Source organism: Poecilia reticulata, chromosome 14 (assembly GCF_904066995.2).
Source record: "Poecilia reticulata chromosome 14, P_reticulata-male-v2, whole genome shotgun sequence".
Classification (NCBI taxonomy): domain Eukaryota; kingdom Metazoa; phylum Chordata; class Actinopteri; order Cyprinodontiformes; family Poeciliidae; genus Poecilia; species Poecilia reticulata.
In genome coordinates this window covers 14,800,469-14,823,664 of record NC_088843.1, presented here as the reverse complement: position 1 = coordinate 14,823,664, position 23,196 = coordinate 14,800,469, and the positions used below count along the sequence as shown (strand labels likewise).

Genomic DNA, 23,196 nt, shown 5'->3' with positions numbered 1-23,196 from the left:
CTTCTGACACGTGTCGCTGTATAAAATGACTTTCTTTTGCAGTGGCCTGATGGGCTGGGAGGGTTACCTGGTGTAACTCCTCATACCAACTTTTATTTCCTTTGTCAATTTTTGGATCGACTTTTTTTTTTTTTTTTTTTCCCTCTCTCTCTCTCTGCTTTAGTACTCTGAAAATTGTTGATGGGGGGGGGAATATGAACTGGGAACTTTTAATTCCATCCCTGTAGAGCTAGAATCCCTCTTCCTTTTCAACTGAATTGCTGTTTAGTGTGACGGAACTCCGAAACGGGCATTTATGATCGTATGACTCCAAAAGAAAAAGTACAAAACACAAAAAAAGGTTAAAAAAATAAATAAAATAAAAAAAAATTAAGGCTGAAAGAATATATATCGATGGGTTATCTGTAAGCAATGGCTGTGAAGATAATGTAGTTTTAAACATTGTTACCTTTTAAAATCATTTATTCAATAAAAAAAAACTCCAAATCAGCTAAAAACGTGTCGTTCCTCTTGTTTTGCAACACTTCTGCCCATGAGGCAGGGGAGAGGCGGGTTGGATGAAATGTTACTTTTTCCAGTTGCTATTTAAGCGGCTTCACAGCAGGAGGTTTACTATTTTTAGTTTGCTATCAAAATGACAGTCATTTGAACAAGGTTTGTATTGATCAAAATGTATTTCAGATAGCTTTAAAGAAGGGGTGGGCTTGATGTGAAACGGATACATGGGATTAAAAAAGGTTGGTGAAAACAAACAGTGGGAAGAGACCAGCAAAACTTCGACTTTCACTTAATTCAGTCTGAAAACCTTCATTTGTTTTTGCCTTAACTGACTTGTTTGTTTTTCATTCACACTTTAAAATTGATGTCACATGTTATTCATACTGTGATGGTGTATTGAAATACCAGGTAAACCTTTCCTTCAACCAATTTCCATAGCTTAGTTACGTTACTGTTAGCATGTTAGCTAATGCCTGCTAACATGCAATTCATTTAAGTGGCTCAATGTAAATCTGAATCATTTTGTAAATTTGAAAATATATTTTTTGATGCTGGAATTAAAATCCCAATCTTCAGCAGCTGTGTGCAGATTTAGGCCTGGTGTGTCGTCAAGGAGACGGACTGGGAATATATGCCAGGAAGTAGTTTCCTACTTTCTTCACATTCATGACTGAGTGCAATTCTCGTACTTTTACCGATTTTTACTCCATGAATGTGACAAACACCTGTATTAGGTTATTCTACCTGATTTTAAGAAGTTAGCGGTTTGATCAGCTGAACAAACGGTGTGATTTCATTCTGAGACCCAACCTAATTACAGTTTTTCTCGGTGGTTTACCCACATTTTCTGAACGCATGCCTCATACTCTCAGGACTCTACACACAAAAAAGAAAATTCACACACAATGAGGAAAAACCCTTCAATTCTCCTGCGAAATGAAACTTTCACATTCAAAACAATGTTATGTCTTCTTCAAATGATATTTTGTTTTCAGCAGAAAAAGGAGTAGGACAAATGTCCGACTTAAATTCGACTATTACAGAACATAAATACAAAAGTACACAAGGAAAACTTTGGCCACTGGAAATCCCTTTAATTGTTGCCACAACACACACATCTGAACTTGGAGGTACAAAAGTTTTTCCTCTCCCTTTTTGATCCTGAAATAAAGACAATGCTACAGTTACACGGACCACCTCAGACTTGAAATGAAATATACATACGAGTGACATTTTCCTATAATAGGTGTTGATTTAACGACATGAATTTTCAAGGTACACATTTTTATGCATGATTTGTTACAGTAGGAGCAAGAGTTTCTTTCAAGTGTCTTGATACATAAGAGAGCCTGGTAAAAGTATTCACACCCCCACTGCACTTGTTCACGAACCGTGACACATCTTATGTGATTAAATTCACAATTATTGTGAAGCGGAAGGAAAAAATGACACATGGTTATAATATCTAGGTTGTAAAATACGGCACAGCTGCACCCAGACACGACCGTCCACCAGGCTGAAAAACGAGATGAAGAACAACGGTTCTGTTTTGGGGATTACTCTGGAATGTCTGGAGATTATCGTGCAAAGAAGGATTCTTTATAAAAATTATGGAAAACCCTGAGCATCCTCTTCACGGGACTGTTAAAAAAAACTAAAAAAAACAGCAGAATTTTCAGACAGAGGCTTCTTCTGAGCCGCTGTAATACAGACTGGTTTGCTGAATAATGTCCGCTTTGGGCTGTTTAGGTGTAGCTGTGCTACACTCTGTCCACTTTTGGGCAATGGATTAGCATAAAACCGCAAGAACTGCAATCTGTTATCTTGGGCACCGGAATAAAGAAACCTTCACACAAACGCAGAAATTACCATCTTTCATAATGACGGCCTAATAAAAGTCATCGAAATGTGGAGGTGGCAGCATGAAACACGAGGAAAAGGTACAAGGGATATGAATGCTTTTGCAAAGACCTTCAGTTCCAGATCTGCCTGCCATTGGCAATTTTTTTTTCCTAACAATGTTCAACAAGGTTAAACCTTGACGGATATAGTCAAACACCACGATAAAAACAACACACACACACAGAGAGAAACGAAACAAGTCCCACCCATTCACTCATTATTCTTCGCTTCAACCTGCAGCATGTAAGAAGTCCTTCATGCCTCCTGATTATCATAACTGGAATGCATTGAACAGGCTGGAGACTGAAAGATAAAAGCCACTTACAAAAAATATTTCCTATCCTGATCATATATGGTTTCTTTTTTTCTTCATTCAAAAAAAAAAAAAACAGAAGAGAACATTGGCATCCACGCGCTATTAAACGAGCAGTGACTTTAACAACAACTCACATTTAAAAATCTGCTTCAAAGCGCACTTGAGACAAATAAAAAACGACTCAGTAAAATGAGTTAGCGCAACTAAACTCATTCAGAACTGAAAGCAGCGCCTCCCACCTGCTGAGTACCCGAATGGTCCCACCGGCTGCGCCACAGACAGGGGGCCACATTCAGGTACTCAACGTCGACGTTACATTTATAAAACAAAAAAACAAAAAAAAAAAGGCAGCAGGATGAAAACTGTATCACAAGGTTTCCCCCAGCTTCCGCCATTACAAGCACGGCGGCAGCTTGGCTTTATTTGCCCCGCCTACGTCGCTAGTTTGTTTATTTCAGATGAGCTTTTAATACACCAGTAACAGCGAAGACGGGTCTATGGTTGATGCATTAAGCTGGGCGCGACGACGTGTTGGCATCGCGCACAGTCATGGCGTCTGGTGGTCATGCGCCTCCAGGAGTTTTGCAAATGGCGCGCGCCACCTGGAAGGAGCTCCATTGGGGCTCATTTTCGGACAACGCCGTACCAAAGTAGGCGGTTCGCGCAAGCGCAACGCAAGCCGCCGATACAATTTCACAAATAGTCGCGCTTTTTGAGGTTCTCGTTGCGAAGAAAGAGTAACGAGAGGCGTATGTGTTTACATATCCCACGAGCTCGCTCAATGCGAGTTCTGGCACGCGCTCGACTCTTTGTCGGCACTTGCAACTTGATAAAGTTAACCAGTCAATCGTAGACTAGTCGTCTTCAAACAGCTTTCCTCGCAAATACTGCATTCGCTTGGATAAAAAATAACCAATCACAACTAGCAAAACACTGCACCAAGCAGCAGACATTACTGAAGGAAAACTTAATACAAGAAATACTTGAATTTTGTACCCTATGTATATTTAGTTGCCATTGCCCATTTTAGGTAACATTTCTTTTAATTTCTTTTAAATATGATCGGGGCTGGCTCAAGATTCTACTGAGAGGGGGGCAAGTTTAATTAGCTGACCATAAACTGATCAACTGGTACTTGGTTATTATTTGTGAAAAACCAAGCTCAAACGCAAAGATTAAACTCATAGCATCATGTTGTAGCTATGGTAACACAACAATCATACTATGAAGAGTTCATTTTTTGAACTTTCACAACGTAATCTCGTCAGCTTTTTCAAATCTTAAAATTTAAATGGCAAGGAATGTAAAGGTTTTATCGCTACTGAAACAATTACATAAAATTTTATAGGATTTTTATCCTCAATAAAAACAAATGTTAAAGTGATAGTTCTATGTTAAGCAGTCATGGGTGCTCCTGCAGGTCTGGGCGGGCCTTGAGGAGCTGAGTGTGACCAGCATTACATAACTTGTTCCAAGACAAGATCAATGTCTGATTAAGTAATGACAAATTAGTTCAAAAACAATTATCTAATTTGAATTAATGATATTTTTGTTTGTATTTTTTAAGACTACAGTTGTGTGCTTAGGTGTCGTCAATAATACCTTCAAAACAGCATACAGTTACCTAGTCACAATAAATTTACCGTCAACTTTAAAAAAAAATTTAACACAAAAAACAGAAGGGTGTGCTGTGGTGGCGCAGGGGTTAAGCACAGCCCATGTATGGAGGCCTTAGTCCTCGACGCAGCCGTCGCAGGTTCGATTCCTGGCCAGGCGACCTTAGCCGCATGTCTTTCACCTTCTCTCAAAATCAACTTTCCTGTCAATTAACTATCAAATAAAGGCCACAGGAGCCAATAAAACCTTTAAAAAAAAAAAAAAAAAATGGCAGGCCGCTGGTGGACTGCCCTCCCACCGGGCTTGGCAAGTTTTCTGGGGGAAACCCTGTCAGTGAGCGCATGTCCAGCTGCTTAACAACCAGCATGGAAACTGTACACACAAGTACGTATTTGAGCCACCAAGAATGACATGTGGGTTTATTGGCCCCTGGAAAGCTTCCCTTCGGCTCAACGGAGCTAAAAGACTCCCGAAAACGCAGATTAAAAGAAAAAAAAAGAAAATCAAAGCCTCGGGGATGCGTGTGCTCGGACGTCTAGTCGACCTTGCTGCGCAGTGGAAGCGTGTCCAGCAGGTATCTGCAGGCGGAGCCGCTGTGCTGAGCGAGGAACGTCAGGAGCTTCCCGTGGAGCAGCGTCAGCGCGGTCTGGTGGCCCGTCGCCAACACCCGGTACCACGGCCCGTAGAAGGGATCGGACACGGCCGGACACAGCATGTTGTTCAGGTTGACCTCCGTCGCCTGGGGGGTGGCGGGGGAGAGCGGGGACAGGTTAATTGGGCGTGAGACCTAGTTTTCATGTTAATGGTGATTTAAAAAAAGAAAAAATAATTATCCACTTGGATGAGGCTCTGGCGAATGTCATGCTCGACTTAACTGTGCATATCTTTATGAATCATTAATTTCCTCTGGATTTCTGCTCCAAAAAGCCCCCTTTCCCCGCAAATGGAATGAGTGATGAGTTCACCGCCTGGAAGTCCTCCGTAACTTATCATTAGTCTGCAGAAACTCATTTGGCTGCCAAATGATTTCACATCTTGTTAGCGCTGCAGATTTTCTCTGGATTATTTTCCTTATTGCTTAATTGGCTTCATAGCTGAATGAGAAGATAAAAAAAAAAAAAAAGACAGATCGGCTGGAAATCCTCAAAAATATACATATTTTTGTTTAATATATTTTTTAATTTCATATTCATTTTTATTTGTATTATAAAAACATAATTATTTGCTGAATAATGTATAATAGTTTTTGTTTAAATATTTTTTTGTTTCTTTAAACAACTTGGATGCACATTTCTCTGGACTCGAGTATTTTTTAACTACCCAGTGTGCAGGTATATATTGAAATTTTGCATTTACTGTGCAGTACTTAATTCTTTATTTTCATATATATTTTTTCCATATTTTATCTTTGTGCGAATCCTTTGGTTCCTACAGTTGCATAGAAATGTCCCCATTGTGGATCAATAAAGGATATTTTTATTCTATACTTCAATAAATTTCTGATAATTTCAGCTGAAAATTATTTTGCATTAATTTCTCTTCTCAGTAAAGTAGGAAACAGGTTGAATTCAGCAACTGGCATTACACCGATTGTGGGAAGAAGTCTAACGTTTGCCTCAGAAGAAACATCTTTATTTCTCTTCTTTGCCAATCTATCATGCTGCTACTAAATTTTACAGATTTTACTCTGTAAATACACCCAAATCAACTATAATTTCTCTTCAGAACTCCCAGAATTACTCATCACCAAACTGTTTTGAACCTGCTCCGCTTTTGGATTCCCACAATTTGCAGCTATCCTGTTGACTCTACCGATGGAAGAAAACATGCAGGCCACATAGTGAAGTACCACCCGAGCGCCTCTAGAGGGCTCTGTCTTACCAGGCCAAGGGGCTGCAGGAAGAGGATGTGGTAGAGAAACAGGATGCCAGTAGAGAGCACCGCCCACCACATGTTCCCCAGAGGCTCGGGCTGGTACACACCTGCAAGAGGCAAGAGCTGCCGGTGAAAAATCTCACACAGTTTGAAGGTTAAGCAGAGAGCAGGTGCATGATATGCATCTCGATCGGCGACCCCGGCCACCTGTTACACATCCTGCTGCTGCTGCAGCATCGAGGAGCCGGCTGGTGTGTGTGTGTGTGCTTCACGCTGGCTTTTCCTGTTTTCTCTTTGGCAGAATTTTCAGGTGCCAGAGGAAGAACTCTCACTCTATCAATGTTACAGATGAAATTTTCTATGTTTGGCTTTCGATGTGACGCTAAGAATGAACGCTGAGTGTTGGTATCACTGTGGTACAAATCAGATGATGTTCTCCAGCCTTCTGTCTGGTTGAATGTTGCCCTTTGACCTCCTACTTGCTGCTTTGTGTTTTATCCAGATCAACACAATGAAGTGAATCAAATCTAAACCTACTGCATGACTTCCAGTAGCATTATGGATTTTTCCTCAAGGTCTGCTTATTTGCTTCAAACTCAAAGATGAGACACGATCAATTTCTGCACTGCAGTTCTTGATGCGCATAATATCTCTGCATCCTGTTGCTATAACGACAGGAGAAACAAAAACGTCCTTTTTTTTCCCCCAACACAGGGGAGCAATACGCAAAAATATTAAAGGGTCTTTAATAAACCGCTGGGCCAACAGAGTGTCATCAGATGCTTGTTTACAATAAACACAGCAGTGACATAAACCGGAACCTGTGAGCGCAAAGCCACAACAGGAAACTGCAGCATCGTCAACAAAGGTGCAAGTCATTGTGCCGTCTTAACTTGGGGACGTGTAGAGACCACATCACTGCCACGTACCTCCTTTCCTCATGAGGTAAACAGGCACCCAGTACATCATGGAATGTTGGATGTAGTAGATCTCCATCTCAAACGGCAGCTGAGGAGCAAACAGAAACGTCAATCACGTCAATGTCTCTCTCTGACATTAACAGCGTACTTCTCAAAGTGCCACATGCTTTCGCTTTTTTCAGACATTAGCGAGGTAAAATGCATCATATATATCATTTTCGAGGTTTGCCCCTCAGAACCGGTGACCAGATCAGATAAGATAACACCTTCATGGTAAAACAGAATGCAAAGCAGTCTGCTGTAGCCGTTCTTTCCTGTTTGGGAATCTGATAAAAACTTAGTTGAGAAAGACAAAAACACATATTTGCATCTGATATTAACGGTAGATTTTCTAGGGCTATGAGTCAAAGTTGAAACTGTTCAAAGTTTCATTTCTCAGAAAGCAACAGAGGCAGCCCTCATTAGCTGAAGTGAGGGCTGGTTCACTTTAGCTCATGTACAGAAGAAGTAAAGGTGTTGAAGGATGAATTTTAAAACTAAATAGCTAGTTATTTATTTACCATACTGAGCTCTGACTATTCATCCTAGATTTTAGGGTATTTATTAAAAGGATCGTTCAAACAACAGATATGTTCAAGTTTAGGCGTGTAGTTGTGCTCTTCATGTCATTCCCTGACTTAAACTGGCATGTTCTCTGGTTGTTCCCATTTTGAAGAGCAACTATAAGAAATCCATTAGGTCATATTTTAATTCATTTCCATTCAGAAATACTTTATTTATCCCAAAGCGACATTAAATGTTGTAACTCATATCATACAAGTAACGTTCAAAGAGACGCTGTGACCTTTGAAGACTTTTATGCTGTAGCTGTCTAATGACCGTCATAGCATGCTAACAGCTCTATTGCTGGGCAACATCCTGGCAAGAACTGCTAATCCACCTCATTTGCTTTTGCCGTTAAATTAGTTACTCCCGATAAATTTTGCCAAACAGAAAGTAAGGGTGACAATAAAACTGGTAGAGATAAAAGAAAAGCAAAAAAAAAACCCAAAACAAAACAAATAATGCTTATATACTTACTAGCCTGGTGTTGACTATAGGGAACACTAAGCCCAGCAGCGCTCCATTCAGCATGTGAATATGCAGTCTGAAAAGATGCAGAAGAAAAGTGGCGTTAAAGTGAAAACTGATAGAGCAGCAGGTTGTTCTTATCTAGAGCCATTTCTGATGAGTCTTTGTAAAACAAAATTAGAAAATCATCCAGAAAAGCTCTTTACATCAAGCATCCCCTAACCTCTGCAGTTCTTCCTCCTATAACTTGGATTTCCAGTAGTTGAGCCTTTGGGGGAAAACACACCGATTCTTCTTTAACCACACTTTATTCAGCAGCCGCCCTGCACAGTCTTGAAGGCCAGTAGGTCGTGTCAAACCACAGCCCCGACATGTCCGACACACAAACTGCTCTTTTTGTCCAATGAGCCAAAATAACTGTTGTGACAGATAAGGTCATTGGGAAAACAGAAGTGCTGTGGGACTGTCACTTCTAATACACCCAGCTGTCAGTCTGAGCAGCCTCCTCACTTTCTATTTTTATTTTTTAAACCACTTCATTCTAATTTAAATACACTATTTTCTCCTTGCACTAAATAATGAAGGAATGTGTGTTTGTGACGTAACCAAAACCTGCGTCACGAACTACATTTATGGAGGATAATCTCACCTTTTATTTTTGATATTATGTGTGAATAATTAGACAAAATATATATGTAGTTCTATGTAGCTTTGTGCAGCAGTTACAGTCTAGTGAAGACGTAACCATAGCACTGTAGGTCAAATATTCATAGATTTAATGCTAGTTATTGTCCAATTAGGTTATTGGCAAACATTTTAATGAACCTTCTTGTTCTGAAATAAGTTAATTTAGTTACATTTTACTGTCCAGCTAAAGACACCCAAACTGGAACTGTAAAAAGTTCTTTAAATGGAAGCAAAAATACAAAGCTAGCAGCAGGTCAAAGCGTCAAAAACATCTTACTGGACACTAGCCACAGATCCGAGATTAACTGCTTCACTAGATTCAATGTGCAGACTGGTTCGGTCATGAACTTGAGTAAGGGTTTTGAACTTCCCACAGAAAGGTAAATGCTTATTCTTTTCTTTGTCGTTTCTGATCCAGTGTCACTTTAAGCCCAAGACGTTAAAAGTGACATGGAATTCGCTTCTTGTTCAGAATAAGGTCAGAGGTCAGGGATTTTGCTGCGCATGTAAATGAAGCGACCGTGTGAGAGAGACGTCGCCCTGGAGAAGTCATTTGGCGAGTCGCCGTCTTTGGGAATTCAAAGATCGATGGCTTAAATCCCCTGGGGAACAGAGTCTAGCACACCAACTATGCGGCGCTTTATTCGCAGGTATGCTTTCAATCTGCTTCTGCCGCATCTATATGAACGCAGGAGTTATTGTTATTCTCTGGGCAGCTACTATTCTTTACAAAGGAATTTCCAATTCTTGAACTTTAATGTAGTTTTCTGGAATTTCATGTAATAAAAACCAACTGGGTTGTGAAAACAACAGGATTTTCAAGTGCAAATTTGAATGCCGCAAATTTGCATTTAGCCCCTTTTTAATGGACAAGTGTTCTTTCAAAAATACGTTGAAGTGTGTGTTTGCCACGTTTGAGGGGTGTGAGTACTTTTACGAGACAGTGTAGTTTGATTAAGTCATATTACTAATGTATTTTATGATGAAGTTGCGCAAAATGTAGGACATCTAATCAAAAACCAGTTGAGAAACACTCTTTACATTTACAGTAGAGGTGGCCATTGCCATACAAATACCGCACCGCTCTGCCTCCAAGAAAGTTTAAAGAAAGGAAATAAAGTTGTTGCATTTTCTTTTCAACAGCCGAGTTTTTTTTTATGGGGCAATATTTCATGTTTTTCCTCCCATTTCAAGAGTACGCACTCATATTGGCCGACCACTCACTGCGATTGTTCCCTCTGCTGAATTACAGAGTGACCCGGCTAGGATTTATTTCAGAGTAAATTCCACACTGTCTGCCCCGCCGGCTAAAACCTTCCCATGAATAATTAACCTCTCTGACCAGAGGAGGTTTAAAGGAGAGGCCATAAACCCCAAACCAAAGTGTTACAGTAAATCTCCGGAAGAAGCCGGCACACTCCAGCGAAGCTTGCAGGTCATAACAATCGGCGATAATGACGATGCCTTCAGGACGGAAATGAGAAGTACATTCATGCTTTTACAGCTAGAAGTCCCCACTGGCAGGTTTGTAATGCAAGTGGATGACATAATGCAGGAATCTCAGCTATGGGACTTTTCCTTTCTCTCTTAGTTCTTAAAAACTTTTGGCGGACGACACGGAAGAGGGTAAACACACTCACCGAAAGACAATCATCGCTGTTTTACACGGCGGGCAGGCCAGCAGGAAGATCTGTTGGAGAAACCACAAAGTGAGATTGAAAACCAGCCGACATCACATTCAGCTCTGACGGTCATTAGGAGCCGCTTGAATGCGTTAAGAGCTTCCTGCTCTTAACGCTGCAAGCAAATATACAGTAAGAGATTTTGACGAGACCGGTCCTTAGGGACCGGCCTCCAATCAATGAAAATAAAAAGTTTTTAGGTTGAGACAAACAGCGACAACCCAGACTGCTTCACGGTGGTTTTTAGAGAAGGGCCGTACGTTTTTATCTGTGAGGTGAAAGCGTTAATTTGGCACATTCATCGCTTGGATTTTAAAATCCTCTCCTAGATATTTGACTCGGCAACCTGCCTGGTGATGAAGGCTGCAGAGCAGCTGCAGCGTGGCCTGGTTTGTGTTAATATTTGCCGTCGGACAGCGTGCGTGTTTGTGTGCCGGGTCGATCGAATCGAGTCAGCGTCTTACTGCTTTGTGGATCCTGGCTTCAGCCTTGCCGATATGATAATGATAATGACTGCTACTTTTACACCTACCTCTCAGTGAGACAATAAATACATGACAGGAAACAGTTGCCATCTCATTTCCATAGAGGCATCGCCGACCTGTTACTACAGCTCAAAACAAACGGCTGTGGAATATTTATTTTTATCTTTGAAGAATAAAATTGACACGTACTGATGAGATATTTTTAGATAATAATCTAATGACCTACTTTGAGGTCAGTGGCATTATGTTTGTGTAGCTGTAGTTGCTGCTGTGGGTCAAAGGTCAAGTCACGTCAAGATTTATCCCATTTTTGTTCCTATTTTGTTCCCGGTGAACAAATAATTTCACAACCACAAGTTTAGCGTTTGTTGTACAACATATTAGGATAACATGGCACTGTGATATTAGTATTGAATATTCTGTATTTTAATTGCGATTGACATTTTATTTACCAATATATATATTTTAGCTATGCTACTTTACTCGCTATTGCTCTGGCATTTCTAAAGCAACCAGTTCATTCATTTCCCTTGGTGCTGATAGGCTGAATCCCCCAACAGCTGAGATTCTGTTAGCTTAAATGCAGTAGTACAAAAACGGCTTCAACTTCAATGTCACATGCTGTTTTTATTTTTATTATGTAACGCACCTTGAAATGCCTGGCTGCTGAAATGTGCTATACAAATAAAATTTGATTGATTGATTGAACTGTGCACATTAATGGACATTAAGGTATATTTGGTGTTTGAACTCAAAAAACTAAGGACATTGGGGCAGATTTATCTGTGCACTCCTTTAATATATAGAGCAGGTCGCCTCGATATCGAAAAATGAATGATGACACTGATGTCCTTCAGTTACCATAAAAAAAAAACAAAGCCAAAGATGGAAAAATATTCGGTTAATGCGACCGCTGCTTTGCCGAATTGATGCCTTTTGTCCCCCAGCTCTACCACCGGCGCTTCAACGTTTGACATGTCCTCCGTTTTCTCAACGTCTGTTTTGCTTCTTCTCGTCACAGACCGGATGGGGCGGAGTCACGTGACTGCAGACTGTACACATAGCGCAGCATCTTAAAAGGGACAGAGCCAAAAAGAAAAAGACAAAAACGACTTCATGTTTTTTCAATTAAAACACCGAAAATGCCGACACGAGCAAATTGACATCTGTCATTGTCATGAATGTCATTGTCATATTGTCCTTTGGAGGAAACTGAGACAATTGAGAATGTGTAGGTGATTAGTGTAAAAGATGCAGTATCCCCAGTTAGTAACCGTAAAACAGAAAACGTTGTAAAAGTGCGAATGAGAAAGACGATAACATCCTTCTTCACCCTGTTAGAGGCAGTTTTACACTAAGCGGCCATGTTTAAAAGCTACAACATAAAGTGGAACGTGTGCCGTATCACCACGGCTGCACGGTTCACGGCCTCTCCTGTCTGGTCTGTACGAGTAGCAGATTGGATGCATGTTTTAAGTTCAGCATCAAAGGGAAGACAAAGGTACAAAGGTTTTAGCGTTGCCCGGAGAATATGCAAACTCTGTGTTTCCATAACAACAGTATGAAGCTAAAGGACGTCCGTGGAGACAGATTGAGATGCATAAGAAAGCACCATGTGACGCCTTGTTAAGATGATCTCAAAGGAGAAAATAAAAGGCTTCAAACTACTCTGTGCTCATTCACAGCAGCAGCATCTTTTTAGTTTTAGACGAGACGCTAGTTAAATTGGTTTAATTTGGCTCTAGCCGCTGAGATTGTAACTCTTAGAAAGAAAGGAAGGAAACATTTGACTTGTGTAAGATCTTCACAGAAAAGAGAAAAATGCAGATGCGTGCAATATATTGCATAATTAGCACATTCTTTTCAGTGGGAAAGAACTTCTCTTTCTGAAATTCAGAAACAGACTTTCTTGCAAATAAAAAACAAAAAAACATTTTACCAATTATTGAACTGTAAAGAAATTACTTAAATTCTTAAATATGAATATGTTTACCCAAGCTAAATCTAAACAATTTAGTTAAAACACGACAAGAGAAGGGAGGCATTTTGGCGTTAACCCTGGTAATGTGCAACAGACTTCTGTAAGGCCTGGAACAGCAGAAATGGTACTTGAGCAATCTTTATGGTGAAAGATGATCACACAGCGACATTATGACCCAAGTTCTTCACCTTTCATTAACCGGCTTAGAAAATAGCTTCTAAATTTCCATCTTTGGCTTTGTTTTCGATTTTAAAAGTAAGTTTGTTCCCGTGTTCTTCATGTTAATAAAAGTTCTACGTTACCCCAAAGAATACAAGATCATTTTCTTTTCGGGTTTGCCGAGTGCAACAAGCAGCCGATTATTTTCAGTTGTACTCACTCAATCTTCTTTGTAACTTGCGGTTTATTGCAACAATTTGGTTGGCTTTGTGCCCAGAACTTAATTAGAGACAGAAAAGCAACATATTGGAGAATTTTTAGCCACGCATAATGTGTCTCACATTTGCCTCGGGATGTTGAAACATCTGTAATAAAAATTTTTAAACCAGGTTATTAGAAAAACAAAAGGAGTTTTAATTTTAGTTAAATATTTCTATATGCGAGATGAATTCAGAGGTTTATCTATAAAGTACCACAAAGAAAATCACCAAATGCCTTATTATCCTCTCTTTACCTTTCAGAAGATCATAAGGCATAAATAAGGTGTACATCACAAAACATAAGGATGATATGAAAGGGTTTTCTTTTCTCACAAGTCCCACTATAAATAACCAATGACCTCCTCTGGCAAAAAAAAAAAAAAAAAAAAATTCCATTTGAATATATTTGTTTTCAAATGATAGTTTTAAATAGAGGCCACCTGAAAACGCTCGGCTACAGTGTTCTGACACTGTTTGCAGCAAAAATTGCCAAAAAACTATTTTTCAACATATTCAAAAAGAAGAACTGTTCTTTTTCAGTTTCACCATGAAAGAAATCAGTTCACATTGTGAAACGTATTGATTTCCAGACCAGGGGGAAAATGAGCTAGCAGAAACAATTCTGATCAACTTCAAGCATCTCGTATTCGGCGCGAGTGTGTCAGGCGAGAAGCTGGACCAATACCGACGTGAAATATTTTACAGTAACGCCCAGTTGAAGTCACTCATTAGCCTTGGGCCAGCAGAATATTCTTCACACTTTGTTACAACGGGAGGCGAGATGGTTAGTGAAGAGACGCAGAAACGGCTTCAGTCTCAAGTCATGAGATCTGAAAAGTGAGAAGGCTACATCCTCTCTGTGCAGCAGAAGCGTCAGATGTTTTGGCCAGACCTTCCTCTTTTCTGACAGGGTGTGATGCAGATCTACTCAGGTCTTGTTAACGCTTGAGGATCTCTCATTTAGAACTGGTCTCACCAGTAAAACCAGTCTTTTCTGGTTTCACTGGTGAGACCAGTAAAACTAGATCACATGTAACATCAGTGGCTAGTTAGAAGACTGGAAGATTAACACCTGAACACCAACTGGAAAGTCTTTAAAAGAAAATTAAATCATAAAAAAAAACTACAATAAGTTAATAATGCTAAGCCTGGTGGCCCGCCAGACTTATAAATTCACTGAGGGAAACACTGCATAGTAAATATACTAAAACTCTGTCAACGTTACAAACTTCTAACTTTGACTCGGCTGTAGAGAGCAATCTTTGTGAATCAGTTACTATTTATATCAGAGGTGTCGTTTTGGGGCCAAATAAAGATTGCGAATGCTCTTAAAGGGCCGGTCGTGCCAGAATCCATTGACAAAACCTGTTCACAAGCTGTTAAAATATCGATGAATTCTTAAAATTAAATATTATTGAACATCTTTTCAGTTCCTCCAAAGTGTTTGTGGTACTAATTTATAAACATTTGCAGATATTTGCGCTTATTTATGACGCTAAATTGTGGCTTTTTATTACTTGCTGTATACAATGGACTACAATCTGACATCAATTAAGGCTGAGGCAGTTGTTTAGTACAAGTAAGAAAGTTTTTGAAAATGAGAAAAATCTGCAATAAACTCCCAATCACGTATTGGCACAAAAAAATCGTGGGGATTTGTTGACGTAAGCATGAATTTCCATGATAATTCTCAGGAAACTGGTGGAACTGACTGATATAATTTGGCAGTAAACATATAAAAACTGCATCGATTTCATTGATAACATAAAATATGAGCACACTGAGTGTTTAGTCTAGAATCTAGAGGGCCATGTAAGAAGCTGTGGCGGGCCGAATTTGGCCCATGCACCTTGAGTTTGACACCTGATTTAGATGATGCCTCCTCTCCTCTGCGTCAAAGATAGAAAACAATAAAGTCTGAGTCACTGACGTATTCAAAACAGGAACATTTAACAAGGTTTAAAGTACTTTTACATAAGTTATGAAGTGTAGCTGCCATTACAGAAATACTGGTTATACAGTAGTTTGATTGCTGAAATCAGGGCTTTTTGTTTTCTCTCTCTCCGACACCGAGAGGCTGGAAAAATACAACAATCAATATCTCTGCATTAGGAGAATCATTTTGATATTAGCTCATGCAATTTATATAAATCAACCCAGTTTGGGTGGAAATTCACACAAGAAAATCACTTTCTGCTGGAGAAGCGTTCAGGTCACATAGTCACAACAATAAATAAATAAATCGACTGACAACTTAATGCTGAGGAATCAGTTTGCTAATTAGTCTGAAAGTTACTATGGCTTGATTCACAGTATCACATGTGCAAAAAGAAAAACAATGATTCTTTGTTTAAATCAGGTGATATTTTTAAGTGAATCCAGTGTTTTTTCTGTAAAATAACACACATCTGATCACCCCTGTCTAATAATTTAAAAACAAGAACTTGAAGCTACAGAGTTAGCTTTTAAAAAAATAAAAAAACACACCTCAAGAAGAGCAAGAAATGAGCACCAGATTCATGTGCTCCGATCAGCATCTCAGCCAGCTTCCTCATCTCCTGCAGCAATAATATACAATAAGGCTACGAGCATGAATGCATTTATGATAGTCAAATCAAGCGGGAAGCTGCTGCAGCTGCACTATTAAAAAACAAACAAATAAATCTAATGGGTTTTTTTCCTTCTTCCTTCTGGAAATGAAATGCAATCTCATCTCAAGGCGCACCAGACTGAAACACAACACAACCCGTCCTCTCTTTTTGTCCTGTGTTGCTCTCCGTCTGAGTCCTGGCTCAAATTAAACGGGATCTTCTACGTACAGGTTCCAGGCAAGAGCGAGCCGCGAGGGCAACGGTTAGTCAAAGTCACGGATGGAGAGTCCCAGAGTCCTCGAAGGCGACCTGAGCTGCACTGGTTGTTGGAGTGGTAGATGTTTTAATGCCACACTTGCACAAACAACTCTTCAGCTGCCTGAATATCAATTCAGAGACGACATGAATCATTTTCTCACTGCTGCCGAGCTTTAAAAGAGGAGTAAAGTTATTTACCAAAGACTATCAGTTTATAGATTGGCGTATCTCAGAGTAGATACGTTTTTTTTCCTCCCCTCCTATTCCAACAGGGAGAGCCATGTCCTTCCAGCCTTATCTGAACAAATGAGTCAACAATCCGCTCAGCTGGCTGTTAACGTTACAGCTGATACCGTAAACATGACCCTACTTAACACCGCCTGCTAAGCTGATAGAGAATATCTTGGTGATATTTTTACTGGAAATAAATTGCAAAATCTTACGCTAATTGTGAATCCTTAAATGCATTTTGTTTTAAATCCAGCAATCCTGATTTTACTTGTTATTTCTGACTTAATTTTGAACAATTTCACACTTTTAAAAGGATGAGAACATGAAAAATTGGGGCTGGCGATATGGACTTAGAAATGTATTACAATATATAGAGTTATATCATTAAAGATGATTAAGAACTATTTATTAGTGGATGTTTTTTTTCTTTTATGCAACTATATTCCCATTTCAGACAGGCTTCTTCAGGATGTCAATTACTTAAAAAAGTGATTTATGTCACTAAACTGCACACATTAACCGTATTTAATCTCATTATAAAAACAGCAAAAACATTTCTGATCATACCGTCCGTTTTGTTTTTTTCATTTGCCATCAATAGCTGAAATTCATCGCCACAACGATACATCGGAATTCTTAACACAATAACATGTTTTTATCTTTACTTTTAATAATGTTTTTATCTTTTTCTAAATCTCTCTCATTCTCTGTTTTTATTTTTATTTTAATTATGTAAAGCACTTTGAAATGCCTTGTTGCTGAGATGTGCTATACAAATAAAATTTGATTTGATATTGATAAGAAATTTTTAATGATAAATGATCCGATAAACGCCCCCCCCCCCCCCATGAAAAGCCAATTTTCTGCTAGAGCTCGTACTTCTGAATTCAATGGAAAATAAAAGAAAGACAATATTAGTTCATTTCCTGAGTCATAGCTTATGTAACTGACCGTTATTCTTTTAATCATATAAAAAAAGTTCACTAAAGCCTTTGTGTGGTGCAATACCAGGCATTCCAGAGGTCAGATCAGCAGGATGAATCTTTTCCTGCAGTGTGTGAAAATATTTCCCATCAGCCCACCTGATTTCTGCAGGAAACTCTAACGTGATCAAAGTGGAGGTTTACCAGAGACAGGGATGTGCATTTTATTTAGACATAAAACACATAATTTTCTTTAACCTTTACACCTGAACGTGATTGATTGCACTTCCACAGTGATAAAAAAAAAAACTCCAACTGAAGGAATTTTGGAAAGAAGGTCTGAGCTCCTTGTTTAGCTGACAATCTCGGTTCAAAATCCAAATATTTCTGTTGCTAATTTATTTGTCTAAGTAGCTCCGCCCAATTCCAGTGAAAATGTGCCACAGTTAACTGATAAGTTAGTGCGTGACTGCTAATCTGATGGCGCACATACCAGACGTCCACGTTACGCTCAGAGGGGCCGCATGTCCTTTATTGTACACTGAACTCATTCCTATTTTATTCATGCTTCCTTGTCCGTTTTGCTGATATGAATCCTGACCTTTTCCACATTTGGTGACGACAACGGGACTTTATGTGATAACCTGGCATATGACCTCTGCACCAATTCAAACTGAAGACGTTTCAAGACCTGTTTGAGATTGCTGTCAATGAAATTTAAGAGCTGGTAAAACTTTACAATCCACTAAACCTCCGACTTCATAGTTTGAGACTCACACTGCATATGGCTCTCTACAGCTTTTACAGTGCCGAGCTTTTTCTGCACTATGAACGTAGCATTGTATGGGTTAGCAACAGGAGCGAGCCAATGGTGAGGACGAACAGCGTCCACCCAACTAGCAATGACTTTGCACTTATTATCACAAATAGGCTAGCTGGAAAAGATATATTAGCAGCTTGTTAGCTGTAGCTTCTGCCAAAAAAGATGTCTGCGTGCGACGCAAACTTTTGTCCGACAGAAAAGTCCTGCTGGGAAAAAAAAAGAAACTATGTAGAATATTTGACAGTAAATAGCACTGTCGCAACAAAATTTAAGACCTGTGATTATCCTATTTAAGCCCAACATACATTTTTTAAAATGAATTTAATACATTTTAAGGCCTTAATTTTAGATACATGAAAACATGTATATAAATTCATGTGTTCTGAGCTGAATTTTTAGGTCTTAAAATTGGAAGACTTTAAGAGATTTTATGGATGTGTGAACACCTTGTAACACAGAGCGGTGTGCAAATAAAAGACACACACGCCAAGAAACACATGAGGCTGATCAAGGATGAAGTTGTGAAGTCTGAAACAGAGTGAAAAAAACAAAAACAAACTCAAGCTTTGAGCATTACATTAAGCAATGCTCAATCCATCATCTGAAAATGGGTTGAGAATAAGAAAAGCAGACAAGAAACACTTGGTAACGCCGGAGAAGGTGGTGAGAACCACACGGCCCCCAATGCGTATTGGAAAACTTAACTACCACATTTCTCATTCCATAAAAATATCTTTCAACACTCAATATTTAAGACTAACTACCACCCTGAGCCCTGAAGAGACCAGAACAGCTGTTACTATGGAGGTGTTTTCATTTGTGATGGAAAAGTATCAGAAAGGGATTTAAGTGGACGAGCCACACCCGTTAGGAGCTGCAGATCAGATGAGGAAGCGTCAGTAAAAGTACACATCTGATTCTGTACTTCTTAAACACTTATGTTCGCTGATCTGGATGGAACAAACACAATAAAAGGCCCTATCCTGCTCAAAACACATCACGCCTTTAATCGCATTCCAGTCATCCTCTGAAGGAGTCCAACTAATGAACTGTTGACTCTGCAAATAACTAGAAAATACTCACCCAGCTGGGGAAGCAACAGCTTTGTAGTAACATGACACTTAAGACTTATTTAAACAAACTCCTTCGTGCAGTTTCCTTCTCAGAAACAACCCTACTGACCTTGTCCGTCAAACATTGATGGTGTTTTTTGTTGTTTTTTTTCTACCATAAATCGATTTTTCATCACATACCCTGTAAATCATGAGTGGGCAGCGGCAACTGTGCTGGCACTGGATCAACAGCATTACTCATCCCTCTGTATTTCATTTCAACACGAGAGCAGGATCCAGGACAGGACGTGGAGGGAAACGTGCTACAACCTGTAAAGCTGATCAAACCTACGGAAAATGACTCCATCCTGCACTGCTTCTTTAAGGAGATGCAACCATGTCTTCGCACATCGCCCTCTCAGTAATAAATCGCTATCTGGGATTCAATCAGACCACACCCAGTTCTGGTTGGATGCCTCCAGGGCTCACAGCATCCCAGCTCCAGCTTTATATCACAGACATGACGATATAGTTTGCACCAATTTGATTTTTTTTCAGGCTCCAATGGGCTTTATATTATTTAGAAAAGGTTTAATCAAATTATCCTGCATCAAAACGACACATCCACAACCTTGATCGGATTTCATTGATGTTTTTGCAGTATTTCACTCGGGGATCACAAGGAAAAACGGGATGATTCCGATCTCTGGAGAATCTCCGATTTCAACAATACTTCGGTAGAGATTGGAGATACTAGAGTCGAGGTCATGCAATTGAAATATTTGACAAGGTTGGAGGCCTTGTTTTCAAATTATGCATGCTGACATAAATTCCACATTTGTGAAACCTATCCAAGGGAGGTAATAGGTTAACTAAAACTAAATAATTCAATAAAGCAGCGAATTAGTATAATAAAAATCACTGATCAAGTCTTTCCTGGCATATGCTGATTTGGGGTTTTCCTTGGTGCCATTTGCTAATTCATGTTTTTTCTATTCCCAGAAGTACAACGTGGAAAAATCCGAAGGAAAGAAAAAAAGAGAGAGAACCTCCATAGGGCAGTTGTTTTGAACCAAATAAAAAATATGAAAGATTAAGAAAGAATCTCAAAAATAGTGCAGGAATATGTGGTTGATGTGTTTCTAGGTTGAAAACAATTGTTATGAAGAATTTTTTTAATTGCCACAGTGTCAAAAATATGGAGGAATATATTATACTGGAAAATATTGGTTATTGGTCATAACAGCTGTATTAACACCGGGTCAAATTCTTATATCGGTGCATCTCCTCATTCCACCCTAAACTTGCATGAACTTTTGCCTTTACTACTATATATTTGCCCATTTTATTTGGTAAATATATAATAGTTCAACAAACACAGCAAGCAAAAAAACAATTTGAAATCCACCAAAAGCTTTTTTTTTTATGGCTGATACAGAAGTTTTCTTTGAGCAGCAATCTGCCAATTTCAATTCTTTCCTACTTACAATGCTACATAAAAGAAATCAAAGCAGGTCAGGACTCTTTGACCTGTCACTAACAAGTCTGATTCTGATCACTGGCTGAGGAATGTTTTGAGGAACCCACATCCAGGAAGTAATTACTGCTACAGTGTTCCTCCATTACAGAGGCTGGACCATCACTACTCAATTCAATACCTCAATAACAGAACAGGATCTTAAAGGGTGACAAAAGTCTTCACACACACTCTTTGAACAGTTCTCTAATGTAAACACACATCACGATCAGCTCATGCCTACCTGAGTCATGGTGATTATATGGCAGGGATTCAGAAGATAAATCACAGTCTTAGTCGCAAACTTGAACCCGACTTCTATTCCAAAAGTCATGCAAAGAGAGACCAGCAACAGGTTCTTGCCCAGACTGTCCTTCTTCGGCTTCACGCAGTCCCCGCCGACAACCCTGAACTCCTTTGCAAAGTTTATCTTCTTCAGTGCAACGCCGACCTCCAGCAGCGAGATGAAGAGGATGGCCAGGCTCTCCACGATGCGCTGATGGACGGGGAGGAAGGCTGCGCACTCGGGCCCCCCGTTGCCCTCAAACTTCGGGTCCACCCCGCCGTAAATCCAGTCCAGCAGGCTGTATATGTTGTACCGGGACATGTTCCTCTTTTCGGGTTGGAATAGATACGAACAAGATGGGATAAAAGACGTCACACTGACTTCTTGGCGAAACATGTACAGCGGGATTTCCTTGTGGTTCACTCCGTAGTAGACATGTACTCACCTCCTGGGTGGATTTCAGATAGCTAGCCCGGTAAACTACCTCATCCGCAGGCGGAGGAGGAACTTCGGTTAGCGACAGGAGGAAGCTGTTGTCAAGGCTACCCGCCGCTGGTGTTTAGTGTGGAGCAAGCCCCTCTCTCGTTTCTCGCGTTACTCCAAACAGGTTAACTCGTCAGGCTCATCTCAAGGCAGTGAAAATGCTGGTCGCCAGCTACCAATAGATGAGTCATGTTTGGAGCAGGTTACCGGACGCTGCGTTAGCATGTGTAACCACCAATACACCACACAGGTAGCTAGCCTAGCTTCGGAGCCCCACTGAGCTGCCGAAGAGGTGCCGCTTGTTATCGCTTCACCCGGTTTTTAGTTTCGCAGGCTGCATTAAGCTGTCACTGAAAGTCACGATTCCACAATTGCTAATCACAAAAGCGTCTTTTCGGACTCATTATTAACAGCTGTGGAAATATGTTAAGGCTTACACCTGCCGAGGTAAACCACTGCCATTGCGTCAAAACTACCTGCAAGTCAACGCTTAGGACATAACTAGATAAATCAACACCGCCCTATGTGGTGTATGTAAGTGGTGCGTTCATTGGGAATGAGGAAATTTTCATTTTCTTGTATCTATTAGAACAAATGACTTTATCGCGTTGACAAAGCTATTCTAAACCACAATGGCGTCTCTAGATCGAATAGACATTTTATGTAGGGACCTTCCAATAACTACTAGCATTATATAACGCACGTTTGATTTTGCAGATGCATTATTAGTCACATCTAAAAAAGTTACACCCACTACCAAATATACAGTACAGTTAAAATTCTTTTTAAAATAAAATGTGTTAAGCTTCTGGGGAGAAAGGTGTTGTTTTTTCCCCCCTGATAGTAACATAAGTTAGAGTTGTGAAACAATATTTCTTTGCGTTCTGACATTTCTTCTGTTTTTGTTTTTCGGCACAGCTTAATGTTTTTAGATAATGAAATAAAGGTTGACACCTGACAATATAACACAAATAAAATGTTGCTGTGAGCTGACAATTTCTTTTAGGAGAGGAAATCACCTGATGTAAAACGAACTGTTGCCTTGCTTGATGGTAAAAAATTGCCATCAAACATCTGTTGTGCCTGGGGCAGCGAGCCTTTTTATGTCGTTGTGAGTCATTTTAGTGCACTTTGCTTTGCAGAATCGTTTAAGTTATGCCACAAAATAGTTTTTCTTTCCTTCTGTTTTTTTTTCTGTTTGTTTAGAGAGCATAGAGGGACATTTGCACTTGTTTCGGTATTCATAAATATTTACTTGATTTGAAAGTGGTGAATATTGGACAAACTTTCACAACATCACTGGAACGAGCAGCTTTTTTGATTAAATACCAATAATAAATAAGAAGAAAATTAATTTATTTGACATTTGGTATGAAAAAATTAAATTGTATTTATCCTATATGAAAGATACAGTTTCTTCCATAATATTATAGGATGTTAAACAGAACTTTGAAGGCGAGCAACATCAGATATAAGGTTCCTTAAAGTCCAAGCATTAAAGGAAATTAGCCATAAACGTCTGTGACATAATATGGTTGACAATCTGTACAGGAGTTGTTGTTTATTGGTTAACAGTATTT

At 39.6% G+C, this 23,196-nt stretch overlaps 1 protein-coding gene across 2 annotated transcripts; it reads right to left on the bottom strand.

Moving 5' to 3' along the window:
• Positions 1-1,577: 1,577 nt before the first annotated feature.
• tmem164 (transmembrane protein 164) lies at positions 1,578-22,072 on the bottom strand. Of its 2 annotated transcripts, XM_008402632.3 has the most exons (7): positions 21,579-22,072; positions 21,092-21,460; positions 10,527-10,576; positions 8,209-8,275; positions 7,138-7,216; positions 6,215-6,315; positions 1,578-5,072 (listed from the first exon to the last, which is right to left on the bottom strand). In XM_008402632.3, exons 2-7 carry the CDS (start codon positions 21,452-21,454, stop codon positions 4,869-4,871), a joined length of 864 nt encoding a protein of 287 aa, XP_008400854.1. In that variant the 5' UTR covers positions 21,455-21,460; positions 21,579-22,072; the 3' UTR covers positions 1,578-4,868. The 2 variants fall into 2 exon arrangements, with proteins under 2 accessions (XP_008400854.1, XP_008400853.1); XM_008402631.3 differs by having other exon boundaries at positions 21,092-22,072.
• Between the last annotated feature and the right edge of the window lie 1,124 nt (positions 22,073-23,196).